Source organism: Coregonus lavaretus, assembly GCF_964263955.1.
Source record: "Coregonus lavaretus genome assembly, contig: HAP1_SCAFFOLD_419, whole genome shotgun sequence".
NCBI lineage: Eukaryota > Metazoa > Chordata > Actinopteri > Salmoniformes > Salmonidae > Coregonus > Coregonus lavaretus.
The window spans coordinates 19,502-39,253 of NW_028160234.1; the positions used below are offsets into that span (position 1 = coordinate 19,502).

A 19,752-nucleotide genomic window follows, 5' to 3' on the forward strand; every position below is an offset into this window, starting at 1 on the left:
TCAACACATATTTCCACTGTCGTATCGAGTAAATGCTGGCAATTATTGCTGTCAAACAAAGGAGTCCGCTCATACTGAACCTTGATCATAAGTTTTATTCATATCACAAGCTTTCAGCATGAGTTACAGACTTGCAGGGTCTGGAGAAACAGCGTCCCAAACATAATCTGCCTGTTTCTGACCCCCTCTTTGTCTAGCTCATACTTATAAACAATGCCAAAATATGGGTTTCTCCCTCTGCTGTCCAATCACCTGTCTCCCCTGGGGCGTCACCCTACAACTGGCTACTTTTGAACTAAGATAAACATTCACTCTTTGTCCCTCTAGAATAGTCATAATCTTCATACACGACACCACATTAATTGTTCTGAAGCTGTTTTATTCTCAGAACCCCAAATATAGGAGGATAAATGTTCAATCCTCTACGGTCCATCAAGCTGTACAGCAGCCTAAAGACTGACCACCAGGTTTAATGATTGCACCTATCCACAAACTGTGAGGCTAAACAGCAAGTGACTCACACACACAAACACACACACACACACACACACACACACACACACACACACACACACACACACACACACACACACACGTTTTATATAATAATTATATGGACGGGGGGCCCTGATCTTAGATCAACACTGGGGGCAATGACACACTTTATGAAGACTGGCCCTGATTGTCACGCCCTGACTTATGGGACTCTTGTATGTTGAGTCAGGGTGTGGATATCTATGTTAGTATTTCTATGTTTGCATTCTATGTTGTGTGTTTCTATGTTTGGCCGGGTGTGATTCCCAATCAGAGGCAGCTGTCGCTCGTTGTCTCTGATTGGGGATCATACTTAAGTAGCCTGTTGGCACTCATTAGTTGTGAGATCTTGTTCCGTTAGAGGCTTGTATTGTGTTTAGCCTTAGGACTTCACGTTACGTTGTTTTGTTTGTGTGTTTATCGTTGAAAGAAACATGTATGCATTTCACGCTGCGCCTTGGTCTGACCCGTCCTTCAACGAACGTGACAGAAGATCCCACCAAAAATGGACCAAGCAGCGTGCCCAGGAGCAGACATCCTGGACATGGGAGGAGATCATGGACGGAAAGGGATCCTGGACATGGGAGGAGATTCAGGCTGGGATGGATCGCCGTCCTTGGGAGGAGACAGTGGAGGCCTGGTTTAGAGAGGAGCAACGGCAACACAGAAGGCGCCGGCCGAGGAGGAAGCCCGAGAGACAGTTCAAGAAAAAATTTTTGGGGGGCTAAAAGGGTGGTCGGGGATCGATGGAGAAGAGCCCCGACCACCGCATTCGTGGGGGCTCAGGGATGAGTCCTCACGGGAGGAGGACTGGGCGCGGAGAGTGAAAGACTGGTACAGTCGGAGATCTCTAACGTCAGTTCCCAGTCCGGTACACCTCGTGCCTGCGTCTCGCACCAAGCCAGTGGTGCGTGTTCCCAGTCCGGTACGGCCCGTTCCTGTCCCTCGCACCAGGCCAGTGGTGCGTGTCGCCAGTCCGGCCCGGCCCGTTCCTGCTCCTCGCACCAAGCCAGTGGTGCGTGTTCCCAGTCCGGCCCGGCCCGTGCCTGATCCCCGCACCAAGCCAGTGGTGCGTGTCGCCAGTCCGGCCCGTTCCTGTTCCTCGCACCAAGCCAGTGGTGCGTGTCACCAGCCCGGTACGACCCGTGCCTGCTCCCCGCACCAAGCCAGTGGTGCGTGTTTCCAGTCCGGCCCGGCCCGTTCCTGCTCCCCGCACCAAGCCAGTGGTGCGTGTTCAAAGTCTGGTCCGGCCCGTGCCTGCTCCTCACACAAGACCAGTGGTGCGTGTGTCCAGTCCGGCACGGCCCATGCCCGTTCCACCGGTGCCTGGTCCGGCACCGGTCAGCTGCTCCACTCCGGAGCCAGAGCAGTCTGCTCCACCGGGGTCCAGTCCAGCTCCGGTCAGCTGCTCCACTCCGGAGCTAGAGCAGTCCGCTCCACCACTGCCCAGCCCAGCTCCGGTCAGCGGCTCCACTCCGGAGCCAGAGCAGTCCGCTCCACCGGTGCCCAGTCCAGCTCCGGTCAGCGGATCCACTCCGGAACCAGAGCAGTCCGCTACACCAGGGTTCAGTCCAGCTCCGGTCAGCAGCTCCACTCCGGAGCCAGAGCAGTCCGCTCCACTGGTGCATAGTCCAGCTCCGGTCAGCAGCTTCACTCCGAAGCCAGAGCAGTCCGCTCCACCGGTGCCCGGTCCAGCTCCAGTCAGCGGCTCCAGTCCAGACCCAGACGTCAGCCCCTCTCCAGGTTCGGGGAAGCACCGCGCCGAGAGGGGAAGCAGCGCGCCGAGGTCCAGACCAGACCAGGGGCGCTACGGGGAGGCTGAGATAATGTGGTCGTCACGCCCGGAGACGGATCCGCCTCCAAGGCGGAATGCCCACCTGGACCCTACCCTGTTATGTAAGGTTTGTGCGGTCGGAGTCAGCACCTTTGGGGGGGGGGGGGGTACTGTCACGCCCTGACTTATGGGACTCTTGTATGTTGAGTAAGGGTGTGGATATCTATGTTAGTATTTCTATGTTTGCATTCTATGTTGTGTGTTTCTATGTTTGGCCGGGTGTGATTCCCAATCAGAGGCAGCTGTCGCTCGTTGTCTCTAATTGGGGATCATACTTAAGTAGCCTGTTTGCAATCCTTAGTTGTGGGATCTTGTTCCGTTAGAGGCTTGTATTGTGTTTAGCCTGAGGACTTCAAGTTACGTTGTTTTGTTCGTGTGTTTATTTTAATAATAAACATGTATGCATTTCACGCTGCGCCTTGGTCTGACCCGTCCTTCAACGTACGTGACACTGATGTAACAACCAAAACACAGCTCAAAACATAACAAGAAGTAAAATGATACATTACCCTCAAGTATATGACTAATGGCTAAAAATAAATAAATATTACTATATTTCAAGATATTGTCAAGTGTACTTACAGAGTGAAGTGAAGGGGAGAGGTATTGTACAGCAAGTCAACTTACTGGTAGTGAGTGGAAACAAGAAGTAGGTAGTAGTAAGTGTGAATTCTGTGGTTGATACATATTTCAAGTAGTCAGGTGGGCACAAGTAGCTGATGCAGAACTTCCTTTCCTTCCTCTTTAAGTCATTAACATGCATGAGGACCAAACCAGCACGTCCGAAAGGGAAGGTTTTATTTCAACAGAAAATGTACAACAGACTGCATATCTAGTTGCCTTTCTTCATTTGCAGAGTGGGCTTACTTTTTATAAATGGCCAATGTATGGCCCATTTCCAATGTATTCTATTGACTATATACAGAATCATGTAAACAATGTGTTTACTATAGCCTACTATTTGGAATGTTTATAGTATCTTAGAATGTGTTGCCTTGCCCTTCTGAATTATACATGGAACAGGTCAAAGTTCAATTTACATTTAGTCAGTTCCATGATGTCATTCATTCTATTCTACAAACCCATTCAATTTACCAGCGGCACAAGTTTTACTGGGGATGGGGTGGACATGTCCCTCCCACGTTCTGAAATTGCATTTCTGTCCCCCCCAGTTTTAATATTGGAATGTGATACAAAACGAGGCAACGGTGTGCTTTAGGATCATGCGGACGCCTCCAAGCGGTCGGATAGGCTGTTTGGAGTGTTTAAAATATATATGTCCCGCCCACTTCTAAAACCAAAGTTGCGCCCTTGCAATTAACACTCCTCATCAGCTGCATCAAAGTGCTACTGAAGGTTCTAGTGTTGTAGACTAGAGCTCCCCCTACTGCATCTCAACATTACTGCAGCCTCCTAATAATAATGTCCTCAATAATGGTGGGCTAATAACAACATAACAAACTGGAAATACATTAGATAGAATGGTGAAACACAACACTGGCTACTACTTGACAAAGTCGCATTCAAGCACACACACTGAGGTCTGTAGTAGTACAACATGTCTGTAGTAGTAGGAACACAAGCATTTCACTACACCCGCAATAACATCTGCTGAACATGTGTATGTGACCAATACAATTGTATTTGATTTTATTTGTTAATACTACTCCTAAACACAGCCAACTGTCACTGTGTCTCAGGGTTAATATTACTCCTAAAGATCTTACGAAGCATCCACCCAATCACTATTACTCTTACTCTCACTCTTATTTTAGGCCATGTTCTAAATGTTTCCACAACAATCTATTGCTCTCAGAGCTCTTAAAATAGAATGCACAAGTCTTTATGTGAAACCACATGTACAATGTACATCCCTTTTGTAGCACACAATATAGCTCAGTATTTGTAATATTTATTTTATACAGTATTTTTTGCTCATCTTTATCAAGGGTGCCAATAATTTTGGTCGTGACTGTATATCTCACAATCAGATTAATATGTAAAACTACATTTACACACACACACACACACAAACACACCACACACGCACACACACACACACACACAAACACACCACACACGGACACACACACACAGTTATACTTGACCCTGTTATAGTTTGACCGTGAACATGACCCTATTGAATTAAGATCCGGGACCTTTCGGCAGAAATGCATCTTGGTATTACTGTCATACTCTACTCTACTGATACATTTTTTAACATGCAAATGAATAAACTGAACGGAACTAAACACATGAAACCTCAGTCCACGGTCCGCATTCAAAAAGTGTCTCAGAGTAGGAATACTGATCTGGGATCAGTTTTTCCTTTTAGATCATAATTATATGGACCGTCTGAGACACTTTATGAATACAGGCCCTGATGTAAAAACCAAAACACAGTTCAAAATAAAGCAAAAAGTAAAAAGATACAGGAAGTCGTACCATGTGATTTATGGCTAAAAACATACAACCAAAAACAATATGTGTGAACAGCATGTCACATAAGGGATGTTACTGTATCTAAATAGAAAATGTGCTAAAGTCAGCATACTGTAGTTGCATTTCTTTATTTGAGGAGTGGGCCTACATGTTTTACAAGAGGCAAAATGTGACCCATTCCCATCACTCCTCATCAGCTGCATCAAAGTACTACTGAAGGTTCCAGTGTTCTAGACTAGAGCTCCCCCTACTGCATCTCAACATTACTGCAGCTTCCTAATATTGTGTATAGTACCGGTACTGAAAAATATTAACGTCCTCAATAATGTTGGGCTAATAACAACATAACAAACTGGAAATACATCAGGTAGAATGGTGGAACACAACACTGGCTACTTGACAAAGTCATATTTAAGCATATTCCTGAGGTGGGGTTTTTGAAGTGTTTTTTTCTCCAATTTATTCTTCAGCCACAAATATGAGTATACGACAAGTCAACAACATTATTTTGGTATGAGTTAACAGAATATTAACTTTTAATAGTGAGATTTTCACTGGACAGTTACTTTAAGAACCTGCTTCTGCTATTCTACTGTTTAAACCTTTTCTCCAACTGCTTCTTACTCGTTGTGCTTTTTGTCCCTTCCTGCGTCCCGTCCAGGATGAGAACATCATGCAGTCCATGCATCTGTTCGACAACATCATTTAGTGACACATCATGTGGATGTGGCCTAACAGAAGGGATGCCCATATTGACCCCCATTGCCCCCGCCCCCACCCCTAACTCTATCCGAAAAACAGACTCAGTGGGGCTGTCAGGGGGATAAAAGGTATCTCTCCATGGGATCTCCACTCTCCCATCCACCCCTAGCCCCTCTCTGTCCCCAAAGAGAGATACCGACCTGGGAAGGTCAGACACCAAATCAAATCAAATCAAATTGTATTTGCCACATACAACAGGTATACCTTACAGTGAAATGCTTACTTACAAGCCCTTAACCAACAATGCAGTTTTTAAGAAAATAAAAAATAAAAAAAGTGTTAAGTAAAAAATAGATAAGTAAAAAATTGGAAAATAGCCAATAATTAAAGAGCAGCAGTAAAATAAAATAACAGTAGGGAGGCTATATACAGGGGGTACCAGTACAGAGTCAATGTGCGGGGGCACCGGTTAGTTGAGGTAATTGAGTTAATATGTACATGTGGGTAGAGTTAAAGTGACTATGCATAAATAATAAACAGAGTAGCAGCAGCGTAAAAGGATGGGGTGGGGGGGGCAATACAAATAGTCTGGGTAGCCATGATTAGCTGTTCAGGAGTTTTATGACTTGGGGGTAGAAGCCTTTTGGACCTAGACTTGGTGCTCCGGTACCGCTTGCCGTGTGGTACCAGTTAGGAGGTCAAGAGCCACAGCACGTTAGAGACCAGAGCACTCATTCTATATGACATCACATTCTCGCCATACAATGATGTAATCTATTCTCTAACTGCTAGTTGGACATAATGGTGGACTGTTATTCTTCTAAGGACAAAAGGCTTTAAATCAAGCAATAATCTCACTGTTTGGTCTGAACTTGTTAACTGTGAGATGTATTATTATCAATCATCGAACATTCCGGAATGTTCCATCTTTGATAGAACTACCTTCAACACTCCAAATATCCATGTGATTCCATATTGTGTCTGCATGATGTGTGTTTTAAAAATGACAATACATAATATTTCATGTAACTGGTTGTGTGTCTAGGTGCTGGACATTGCTCCTTCTGAAAGTGTCTGTGTATATTTTGTACAGACATGATGATGATGATGAAGGTGAATAAACCACTATTGCTCTACAAACCAATGGAAATGTATTATTTGTAGTTACTATATGTACTGTACAGTACAAGAGGTGTGATTTTGAAAGCTTTCCATTTTCTCTCCACTGAAGATACTGTTATAACAAGGTAAAAACAATGACAATTAAGTTTAATCTTACAAGTTTATTAAACACAATCCACACTTAATAGTTTCCAATATTTTGTATTTTTATAAAAGCGATAAGAAACGTTGCATCAAGTTGTTGCATCAGGACACTGAGGCAAAATATTACTTTATAACTTTGTCATAAAAGCAATAAAAAATGTATATGAAAATATCAAGCAAAGGTATATTATGTATCATCTTACAGTACTGTATAACGTAATAGAATATAATAGAATAAATGTATTGTTCCTGAGAGCAAACATCAAGAAGACATTTTAAAACAATTATGTTCTTAGCCTTCATATAAAATCTAACTGGACATCGAGGCTACTTCAGAAATACAAAGCAAAGGTATTGTCAAAGTCTTTGTGTTCAGATTCTGTGTCTGCTGTAACGTATATCTTTGTTCTATGTTACTTAAAAAATGGAATTGAAAAATATTTAACACAAACATTATTTACAAAGTTCCCCCTCTTATTCATCATTGTCTAAAAGGCACAATTGACCCTAGATCAGCACTCCAACTAAGTTTGAATACAGCAGTCCTGTGTGGCTCAGTTGGTAGAGCATGGTGCATGGGTTCAATTCCCAATGGGGCCACCGGCATGAAACATGTCTCCACGCATAATAAGTCGCTTTGGATGAAAATGTTTCTAAATGGCATATATTATTATATATTATTATATCACTTAGTTGGACTATACAGGTCCAGATATACAGGGGTTTTGTCAGACTTGTTTTCAGGTCTTCTTGGTTCTGGGTAGTTGACTGTACTGTAGAGAACAGAGGAGTCCTCCTCAGCTGCTTGTGCTGCTGCTGGTCTGTGGAGAGAGAAACATAAATGAAACAGAATCTGTGTCCCAAAAACCCCCATCTTATACTCTTTATAGTGCATTACTTTGACCAAGGCCTTGATGTCTCTAGTCAAAAGTAGTGCACTAAATAGGGAATAAGGTTCCATTTGGAACATAGATAGAACAGATCCTCAAAACCACAACTCTCTCATTATAGACATAGTAATTGTCTTGAGATGTCCATTGTTGGATTCGTAGTTTAAGGAAATGCCATCACTAGTGGCACTAGTGTTTTTCTTCATTTCTCTTGTTTTTGTGAAACTATCCCCAACCAGGGATTCCCTTCCTCATCCCCGTGTGCAGTAAGTCGGCTCCAAAAACACCCAAAACATCCTTTTAGAAACGAGAAAGCTCTAAGTAGTCTGTAGTGATGCACGTCTTTAAATTTTGTACATATGAAATTGTGTCATTCAGAACATTATCTGTAACGTTATGTTTCTCAAAAACAAGTGAAATCGCAAAAAAAGGTGTCTAGACCCTTCTATAACATGCCATTTACATCAGAAATATAAATTTGGTTGTAAAAAAGCAAACTTCTCCTTTAATGTGGTGTATTCACAATGTTCTAGTATTGGCTCCATGTTATTTTAATGGCAGAATTTGCTCACGGTGTGGCAGCACTAGGGCGATTGAATTTCACAGCAGCGTACTGGACATCCTCGTCCTGTTTCTGGGGTTTGAGGCAGTTGGACGGTGGAGTACAGAGGCACTTCCTGGTTTTTGGAGCGAGAGAAGTGGACGCTGGCGTAGTGAACATCATCCTGGTCTACGGTGGCCGCTGTCTGTACTGCAGTAGGGGTCATGGCCATGCTTGAGACGTTGTCATACACTGGACTAGAGTCTCCCTGATGGGGTGAGAGGACAGACAACATGAGGAGTAGAAATGTTCCACAAAGCAATACAAATAATCTGTTTCTAACAGACTCACCTGTACATTCTCTGATGTGTCTCTTGTGTCAGAGGTGGATTTGGAGGCCTTCTTCCTGGTTTGCACATTAATGAATTAATTTATTATTGAATGAATGAATTAATCAATTAACAAAGAGTCCATAAAAAAGTGTTAGAGTGAAATAATCTTTAAAAGATCACTCACCTGAACCACATGAAGCCAGAGAGACAGAGGATGAGAACCAGAACAACAACTATGATTCCTACAGCTGCGGTCATAACTGATGTTTGTTTCCCTAAATTAAAATATGGATGATACGAGTACTGCATGTTATAAACTGAAAATAATCGTAGTACAGGACAATAATACAATATTTCTTAAGTGATCTCATCTCAACGTATATATAATTATATATGTAGCTCAGCTGGTAGAGCACGGCGCTTGTAACGCTAAGGTAGTGGGTTCGATCCCCGGGACCACCCATACACACACAAAAAAAATTTATGCACGCATGACTGTAAGTCGCTTTGGATAAAAGCGTCTGCTAAATGGCATATTATTATTATAAAACAAAGTATGATAAGCCAAAGTATAATTATTAATATTAGCTTGAAATGTAATTTTGTACTGAAATATTGAAGGTGAAAATTCACCTGGTAAAGTTATCATCAGAACTGTAGAGTTCCTAGACCCTCTTCCATTCCAGGCCTCACAGTGGTAATGTCCATTGTCCTTAGACTTGAAATTACTTATGTTGTAGATCTGTCCAAATCCATTTAGAAAAGTCTTATTTTGAAAGTACCAGGTGTATTTGTCCACAGGTGGGTTGGCATCACTGCTGCAGGTCAGAGTCACTGAACTGCCCTCCACTATTTCACCAGAGGGACTGACTGACACTGAGGTGTTCTTTGGGCCATCTGGTGAACAATATGTAACAACAGTGTTTTAAATAGTTTTTTACATGAGTAACATCATGAAACTTGGACTTGTGATTTAAATATTAATTTAAATGTGATCCTCTGATCAAAAGATGAGGTTAGGTGTACTAACACTGAACGTCCACAGACACAGAAGAAGAGTTGAGACGTCCATATTTATTCTCAGCCTCACAGTAGTATTCTCCACTGTCCTCAGAGCTGATGGCTGTGAAATTGTATGTCTTTTCAGATCCTGTCAGTGAAGCTCAATTTTTCTTGTACCAGGTGTATTTTTCCACAGGTGGGTTGGCGTCACTGCTGCAGGTCAGAGTCACTGAACTGCCCTCCACTATTTCACCAGAGGGACTGACTGACACTGAGGTGATTTTTGGGCCATCTGGTAAAGGAGAATTTGTCAGAGGGTTAGGACAGTAGTATATTTATGACAGTAGTATATTTACAAATGAAAAAAAATAATTATCTGTTAAGTCAGAGAACTATCTAAAACTCTAATTTACACAAAATGTTAACAAATACACATTTGCAGATCGTATACTTTAGGACTAGTTCATTTCATTACTATTGTTTTGCTACCTTAACATTCAAACACTGAGCTGTACTTTACTCACACTTCACATCCATGTTGATGGTCGTAGACCTGTCTTTCCCCATCTCATTCTGTGCCTCACAGTAGTACTCTCCAGTGTCAGATGACTGGATTTGATTGAAGACATGATGTGGTCCTGTCATCCTCGGATAGCCACCTCCATTCTTCTTGTACCACCAGGTATAACTCTGCACAGGTGGGTTGGCATCACTGCTGCAGGTCAGAGTCACTGAACTGCCCTCCACTATTTCACCAGAGGGACTGACTGACACTGAGGTGTTCTTTGGTTTATCTGATAGAAAGATGAATGTCCCAAAGTGGTAATGTCACAATACTTTCATAATAATTATAATCATAATAATTTAAAGTAATATAGACAATTAGTAAAAAAAAAAAACTTGCTGAGTAGAATACTGTACTATTGTACTGGACTCACACACTGCAGGAGAGCTGAGACCCTCATGGTCTTTTACTGTACAGGAGTAACTGTCTGCATCACTAAAGTAGTCTGAGTACGAGCTGGAAGAGTCCTCCTTTACTTTGTGTCCATTCTTGTACCAGATGTAGATGGGTTTGGGGTTGTCAGTCAGAGGACAGGTGTTGCTACAGGTCAGTGTCACCCAATTTTGCCAACTTGGAGGAGTCACCTTCACCTGCAGAGCTGGAGTAGATTACGACATTAAAACCCTGGATCACCTGTTCTCTAGTTTAATCACATGATTCAAGACATTCTCAAACACATTTAATTCTTAAATACATGTAATATATACAAATCTAATTTCTAGACCTAAATGTACAGTAGATATTAATTAAACAGACTAGCAGTATAAAGCATGTAACTGTACCTGTGACAGACAGAGTGACTCCAGGATAGCCACTATATCTCCCTCTGGTCTGATCTGTTATTAATCTGAACTTGTACGTAGCTGAGTCACTCTCTCTCAGGTCTGTGATTTTCAGGGTGTGGCCATTCCTCTTATCACTACGGTACGTCACACGACCTTTGTATACTGGGTCATCACTCAGACTCACAGGACCCTCCACAGGATAAACTTTGGTGAACCAGAAGGTTTTTATGACATTATACCGACTGGGATAACCTCTGGGATATGTGTAAGAGCAGGACAGCTCCACTGATGACCCCTTCAAGGTACAGATACTCTGAGGGGTGTAAGTCACACTCCAGCCATCCTGACCCAGTACCACTGAAACACAGTCACACAACACAATGGTATCAGCAGTAAGCCAAGGTCTTTTGGCTCACACTAACAGTAGCGTTTGCCCACACTTTGTTGCCGTAGTTGCTGAGTTGAGTGTGAATGGAAACCACAGATAACCATCACTCAGTAAGTGAAGTGAAGTGGAGACTCCTAACAGAACACACCTGAATAACATTGTGATTCTTATCCTTTTAGAAATGTCTGTAGATTGTTAAACAGAGCAACTAAAAGATAAGAATGAGACCATACCTGCTACAGACCAGAGAAAGACCACCAACACACTTCCTGCTGTTCTCAAGGCCATTGTTGCATCTCCCACCCTGCAGTCTTAGAAACATAAACAACAACTCTATAGCTGGTGAATAACTACACCTGATACATTGAAGTATAAACTGTAAATGGGGTACAGGGCCTCATTACTGAAAATGAACCAGGCTCATATTGTGTTGTGTTGTATTGTGCTATATGGTTGTCTATGTGAATACTGTCTGTCTGTAAGTCTATTGCACTATGTATGTAATGTGTGTGAGGTGTTGCATGTCTGTCTACATCTGTCTATTTAAGATTACATGCTGTATGATGCAAAAAATAATTTCCTAATGGATAAAATAAAGTCATCATCATCATCATCATCAAAATCATCACCATCATCAACATCATCATGGTCATTATAAACAACAACAACAACAACAATCACATTGAACAGATCTGTAGTTTTGTAAACACATATTTCTACATTGATTGTTCTGAAGCTGTTTTATTCTCAGAACCCCAAATATAGGAGGATAAATATTCAATCCTCTACGGTCCATCAAGCTGTACAGCAGCCTAAAGACTGACCACCAGGTTCAATGATAGCTCCTATCCCCAAGCTGTGAGGCTAAACAGCAAGTGACTGACACACACAAATACGCACTCACAGACACACACAGACACACACAGACACACACACACGCACGCACGCACGCACGCACGCACGCACGCACGCACGCACGCACGCACGCACGCACGCACGCACGCACGCACGCACGCACGCACGCACGCACGCACGCACGCACGCACGCACGCACGCACGCACGCACACACACACACACACACACACACACACACACACACACACACACACACACACACACACACACACACAGGGAAGGCCCATAAGAACCATGGAGTCTGTATCAAAGTCTAGAGAGCTGGTTGTTATGGATGTAGAAAAGTTAAAACACATCCTACACAGTATAGATGTCAACCCTACTCCCTATCAGTCTGGTCCTAAGGGGCCCTCAGCTAAATCCACTGTGTCATTCACACAAACACACGGGTCCATACACGCACACACACTGAGCAGAGATTCAAATGTTTGTTTGCTTGTCTTTTTTACCCTGGTTAATCATCTCATCCCTATGTAGATCCACACTCCTACACTGAGACACTTTATGAATACTGTCCCTAATGTAACAACCAAAACACAGATCAAAACATAACAAGAAGTAAAATGATACATTACCCTCAAGTACATGACTTGTGGCTAAAAATAAATAACACAAAACTATATTTCAAGATATTGTCAATACTTACAGAGTGAAGTGAAGGAGAGAGGTCCTGTACAGAGAGTCAACTTACTGGTAGTGTGGAGACTGCTAGTAAGTTTAAGTTCTGTGGTTGATACATATTAAAAGTAGTCAGAACACAAGTAGCTGATACAGAACTGTCCTTTCCTTCCTCTTTAAAACATTAACATGCATGACGACCAGAACAGCATGTCAGAGAAGGGAGGTTACTGTATTAGAGTGGGCCCCACATTTCTAAAATTGACAAAATATGTCCCCATTTCCACTTTTCTTTAATACAGAACCATGTTACCAATATGTTGACTATTCTATATGGAATGTTTCTAATATCTTATAATGTGTTGCGTTGCCCCACTGAGTTCTATATGGAACAGGTCAAAGTTCAATTTACATTTGGTCAGTTCCATGATGTCATTCATTCTATTCTACAAACCCATTCAATTTACACTCCTCATTAGCTTCATCAAAGTGCTACTGACGGTTCTAGTGTTGTAGACTAGAGCTCCCCCTACTGGCATCTCAACATTACTGCAGCCTCCTAATAATAATGTCCTCTATAATGTTGGGCTAATAACAACATAACAAACTGGAAATGAATCAGATAGAATGGTGAAACACAACACTGGCTACTTGATAAAGTCACATTGAAGGACACAAACACTGATGTTTGGGAGGTGAGGGCCCTGGCAGAGTGGTGCCAGGAAAATAACCTCTCCCTCAACGTCAACAAAACGAAGGAGCTGATTGTGGACTTCAGGAGACAACAGAGAGAGCACGCCCCTATTCACATCGATGGGACAGCAGTTGAGAAGGTGAAAATCTTAAAGTTCCTCAGCGTACACATCACTGACAATCTGAAATGGTCCACCCACACAGACAGTGTGGTGAAGAAGGCGCAACAGCGCCTCTTCAACCTCAGGAGGCTGAAGAAATTCGTCTTGGCCCCTAAGACCCTCACAAACTTTTACAGATGTACAATTGAGAGCATCCTGTCAGGCTGTTTCACCGCCTGGTACAGCAACTGCACCACCCGCAACCGCAGGGCTCTCCAGAGGGTGGTGAGGTCTGCCCAACGCATCACCAGGGGCACACTGCCTGCCCTCCAGGACACCTACAGCACCCGATGTCACATGAAGGCCAAATACATCATCCAGGACAGCAACCACCCGAGCCACGGCCTGTTCATCCCGCTATCATCTAGAAGGCGAGGTTAGTACAGGTGTATCAAAGCTTGGACCGAGAGACTGAAAAACAGCTTCTATCTCAAGGCCATCAGACTGTTAAATAGCCATCACTAGCCGCCTACCACCCGGCTACTCAACCCTGCACCTTAGAGGCTGCTGCCCTATGTACATAGACTTGGAATCACTGGCCACTTCAATAATGGAACACTGGTCACTTTAATAATGTTTACATACTGTTTTACTCATTTCATCTGTATATACTGTATTCTACTGTATTTTAGTCAATGCCACTCAGACCTAATATTTATATTCCTTTACTTTTAGATTTGTGTGTATTGTTGTGAATTATTAGATACTACTGCACTGTTGTAGCTAGGAACACTAGCATTTCGCTACACCCTCAATAACATCTGCTAAATATGTGTATGTGACCAATACAATTTTATTTAGTTTGTTAATACTACTCCTAAACATAACCCACCATCACTGTGTCTCATGTTAATACTACTCCTAAACACAACCCACCATCACTGTGTCTCATGTTAATACTACTCCTCACCACAACCCACCATCACTGTGTCTCATGTTAATACTACTCCTAACCACAACCCACCATCACTGTGTCTCATGTTAATACTACTCCTCACCACAACCCACCATCACTGTGCCTCATGTTAATACTACTCCTAAACACAACCTACCATCACTGTGTCTCATGTTAATACTACTCCTAACCACAACCCACCATCACTGTGCCTCATGTTAATACTACTCCTAACCACAACCCACCGTCAATGTGTCTCTTGTTAATACTACTCCTAAACACAACCCACCATCACTGTGTCTCATGTTAATACTACTCCTAACCACAACCCACCATCACTGTGTCTCATGTTAATACTACTCCTAAACACAACCCACCATCACTGTGTCTCATGTTAATACTACTCCTAACCACAACCCACCATCACTGTGTCTCATGTTAATACTACTCCTAAACACAACCCACCATCACTGTGTCTCATGTTAATACTACTCCTAACCACAACCCACTGTCACTGTGCCTCATGTTAATACTACTCCTAAACACAACCCATCGTCACTGTGTCTCATGTTAATACTACTCCTAAACACAACCCACCATCACTGTGCCTCATATTAATACTACTCCTAAACACAACCCACCGTCACTGTGTCTCATGTTAATACTACTCCTAAACACAACCCACCATCACTGTGTCTCATGTTAATACTACTCCTAAACACAACCCACCATCACTGTGTCTCATGTTAATACTACTCCTAACCACAACCCACTGTCACTGTGTCTCATGTTAATACTACTCCTAACACAACCCACCATCACATTTACATTACATTTACATTTACATTTTAGTCATTTAGCAGACGCTCTTATCCAGAGCGACTTACAGGAGCAATTAGGGTTAAGTGCCTTGCTCAAGGGCACATTTACGTCATTTAGCAGACGCTCTTATCCAGAGCGACTCACAAATTGGTGCATTCACCCTATAGCCAGTGGGATAACCACTTTACAATTTTGGGGGGGGGGGGGGGTAGAAGGATTACTTTATCCTATCCCAGGTATTCCTTAAAGAGGTGGGGTTTCAAATGTCTCCGGAAGGTGGTGAGTGACTCCGCTGTCCTGGCGTCGTGAGGGAGATTGTTCCACCATTGGGGTGCCAGAGCAGCGAACAGTTTTGACTGGGCTGAGTGGGAACTATGCTTCCGCAGAGGAAGGGGAGCCAGCAGGCCAGAGGTGGATGAACTGTGTCTCATGTTAATACTACTCCTAAACACAACCCACCATCACTGTGTCTCATGTTAATACTACTCCTAACCACAATCCACTGTCACTGTGCCTCATGTTAATACTACTCCTAATCACAACCCACCATCACTCTGCCTCATGTTAATACTACTCCTAAACACAACCCACCATCACTGTTTCTCATGTTAATACTACTCCTAAACACAACCCACCATCACTGTTTCTCATGTTAATACTACTCCTAAACACAACCCACCATCACTGTTTCTCATGTTAATACTACTCCTAAACACAACCCACCATCACTGTGTCTCATGTTAATACTACTCCTAAACACAACCCACCATCACTGTGTCTCATGTTAATACTACTCCTAAACACAACTCTGTCTCAGGGTTAATATTACTCCCAAAGCTCTTACGAAGCATCCACCCAATCACTATTACTCTCACTCTTACTTTAGGCCATGTTCTAAAATGTTTCCACAACAATCCATTGATCTCAGAGCCCTTAAAAAAGCATGCAAAAGTATTATGTGTAAAACCACATGTACAATGCTGTATCAGATTAATATACAAAAGTACATCTACAGAGTATACTGTACATAACAGAAAAACAAAACATACATTCCAATAGCATCGCCATGCCCATAACAGGATACAGGAGTTCATGGTTACAAACAAATTATAAAAGATAAATATTTTAAGATATTGTCAAGCATACTTACAGAGTGAAGGGGAGACGTGTTGTAAGTTAACTTACTGTCAGCCTAAGTAAATATACACTGAGTTTGATGTTTGAGGTCTGTGGTTGTCACAACCTTGAAATAGTCAGTGACCATAGAGTTTAATTGAGGGCGCACTTGCTTCAAAACCTGTTTTAGCAGCCATTGAATAGCACCCTTTCAGTTGGTTTACTGACTGTCATTAAAGTCATTGAAGTTGAAGTAGAAGACGTTAACAACTTTAAAATGTAGATAGCCCTCAATGGCGCTTCCCATTCTGTTACAGAAGCCAATATGACAAAGATCCAAAGATGTACCCTCTATCCGATTCTATGTCAGGGACCAAGAAGCTGATGCAGAGAGGGCTTCCTTCCTCAGTCAAATAGACAGTGTTCGAGAGCATCAAAACTGTGATGTATCATGGGTAAATTGTGACTGACTGACTGATCTATAAATAATATTGAGTAGTTATTTATCATGCAAGGTGATTTGTAGATCTCGACTCACCTATAAAGTCGGCTGCAATGTCAAACACTCCCACATTTACATAACATTATAGCATTTGTAGCAAAAATCCCATTCAAGTCATGGGACCGATATTAAAATTTCACATATTAACATTCGCACATCATGTTTAAATCATCTATATATGACTGTTGATCTTCACAATGCATTTTTTACTTTTGGATGATTTCGACATGATGCACGAAAAAGGCTAACATCGGTTGCATGACTTGAATGGGATTTGTGCCACAAATACTAAAACGTTAGCAAGGGGAAACAGTGCCAGGGGAAACTAAACCAAAGTATGGATTGCTGTCATACCATGTCCATAGACTGCTAACAGGGTAAGAAAACCAATGTGTCATTTTGTAATTTGGGGGAACCTTCTAGATATGATAGCAATTTGTTAGCAAGAGAATAGAGGTGTAAGGCCTAGCTTTGGTTTGGTGGTGGTTCTCTTCAGTCCAGGTTCTGTTGTGGTTCTCTTCAGTCCAGGTTCTGTGGTGATTCTCTTCTGTCCTGGTTCTATGGTGGTTCTATTCACTACAGGTTCTGTGGTGGTTCTCTTCAATCTAGGTTCTGTGGTGGTTCTCTTCAGTCCAGTTTCTATGGTGGTTCTCTTCAGTCCAGTTACTGTGGTGGTTCTCTTCAGTCCAGTGTCTGTGGTGGTTTTCACCCATGGATGGTCTGATACACGGAGGGCTGAGCGTCTCTCTGAAGAGCTGTGAATGTGTCACTGGGCGAGTCCCTCACACTTTGAGAGAGACAGAGACACAGGTAACACAGTATGAGCACTTCACAACTGTCTCTCCCTGCCTCCCTCCCTCTCTCTCTCTCCCTCCCTCACACACACTCTCACACACACCCAAATACAAAATAAACTCATACATTAATACATACTTACTGCCAGTGTATCATAGTCAGGGCCCTTGGTTCTCATTTTCAGAGTTGTGTACGAGTCACCGTTAGGGTCAGGATGGACACTGTGGTGAGAGAGAGAGAGAGAGAGAGAGAGAGAGAGAGAGAGAGAGAGAGAGAGAGAGAGAGAGAGAGAGAGAGAGAGAGAGAGAGCTGTGTCAAGATGAAAATAGACTACAGTGGCACAGTAAATTAATGTCACTAGGTGTGGAGGTGGAATTTTTAATTATATAATCACCTGTGTGTCTGCTGTGTATTCACTTCCTCCTGTTACTCTCTGTAAAGAGGGACCGAGTGAGTTCTAATCTCTAGTGACCACTAGTGGAAGTTGATATATTTCACATGTAAACCTGGCTCGGAAATGCTGACCTCCTTCAGTGTGCAGTAGATGGTGACTAGAAGAGCTCCATCAGTCAGGACAGCCCCCACCCCCACCACCGGAACCCAGGGAAACCCTGGAGTCTGGAGAGCTGGACACAGGCCAGTGTGTGTTGAATACAGAGATGGAGATATGACATAGTGTAAACCAGGGAAGAAGAAAATGAAAACATATATTTACATTTACATTTTAGTCATTTAGCAGACGCTCTTATCCAGAGCGACTTACAGGAGCAATTAGGGTTAAGTGCCTTGCTCAAGGGCACATTTACGTCATTTAGCAGACGCTCTTATCCAGAGCGACTCACCAATTGGTGCGTTCACCCTATAGCCAGTGGGATAACCACTTTATAATTTTTTTTGGGGGGGGGGGGGGGGGGGGGGGGGGGGGGTGGGTAGAAGGATTACTTTATCCTATCCCAGGTATTCCTTAAAGAGGTGGGGTTTCAAATGTCTCCGGAAGGTGGTGAGTGACTCCGCTGTCCTGGCGTCGTGAGGGAGCTTGTTCCACCATTGGGGTGCCAGAGCAGCGAACAGTTTTGACTGGGCTGAGCGGGAACTATGCTTCCGCAGAGGAAGGGGAGCCAGCAGGCCAGAGGTGGATGAACGCAATGCCCTCGTTTGGGTGTAGGGACTGATCAGAGCCCGAAGGTACAGAGGTGCCGTTCCCCTCACTGCTCCATAGGCAAGCACCATGGTCTTGTAGCGGATGCGAGCTTCAACTGGAAGCCAGTGGAGTGTGCGGAGGAGGGGGGTGACGTGAGAGAACTTGGGAAGGTTGAACACCAGACGGGCTGCGGCATTCTGGATGAGTTGTAGGGGTTTAATGGCACAGGCAGGGAGGCCAGCCAACAGCGAGTTGCAGTAGTCCAGACGGGAGATGACAAGTGCCTGGATTAGGACCTGTGCCGCTTCCTGTGTAAGGCAGGGTCGTACTCTCCGAATGTTGTAGAGCATGAACCTGCAGGAGCAGGTCACCGCCTTGATGTTGGCGGAGAACGACAGGGGTTTGTCCAGGGTCACGCCTAGGCTCTTCGCACTCTGGGAGGAGGACACAGCGGAGTTGTCAACCGTGATGGCGAGATCATGGAACGGGCAGTCCTTCCCCGGGAGGAAGAGCAGCTCCGTCTTGCCAGGGTTCAGCTTGAGGTGGTGATCCGTCATCCATACTGATATGTCTGCCAGACATGCAGAGATGCGATTCGCCACCTGGTTATCAGAAGGGGGAAAGGAGAAGATTAGTTGTGTATCGTCAGCGTAGCAATGATAGGAGAGGCCATGTGAGGATATGACAGAGCCAAGTGACTTGGTGTATAGGGAGAAAAGGAGAGGGCCTAGAACTGAGCCCTGGGGGACACCAGTGGTGAGAGCACGTGGTGCGGAGACAGCTTCTCGCCACGCCACTTGGTAGGAGCGACC

General features: G+C 43.6%; 1 protein-coding gene across 1 annotated transcript in view; it reads right to left on the minus strand.

The window, feature by feature from the left end:
* Nucleotides 1-19,752, minus strand: part of LOC311122007 (uncharacterized protein) — a gene marked incomplete at its 3' end in the record, with an annotated part of 81,061 nt that overhangs the window by 12,227 nt on the left and 49,082 nt on the right. Inside the window, exons 30-35 of the mRNA XM_084196438.1 lie at nt 10,891-11,250; nt 10,482-10,706; nt 10,154-10,337; nt 8,561-8,615; nt 8,283-8,477; nt 5,435-5,498 (exon numbers count right to left, since the gene is read on the minus strand). Coding sequence (XP_084052564.1) covers nt 5,435-5,498; nt 8,283-8,477; nt 8,561-8,615; nt 10,154-10,337; nt 10,482-10,706; nt 10,891-11,250 — 1,083 coding nt within the window. The remainder of the gene's footprint in view (nt 1-5,434; nt 5,499-8,282; nt 8,478-8,560; nt 8,616-10,153; nt 10,338-10,481; nt 10,707-10,890; nt 11,251-19,752) is intronic.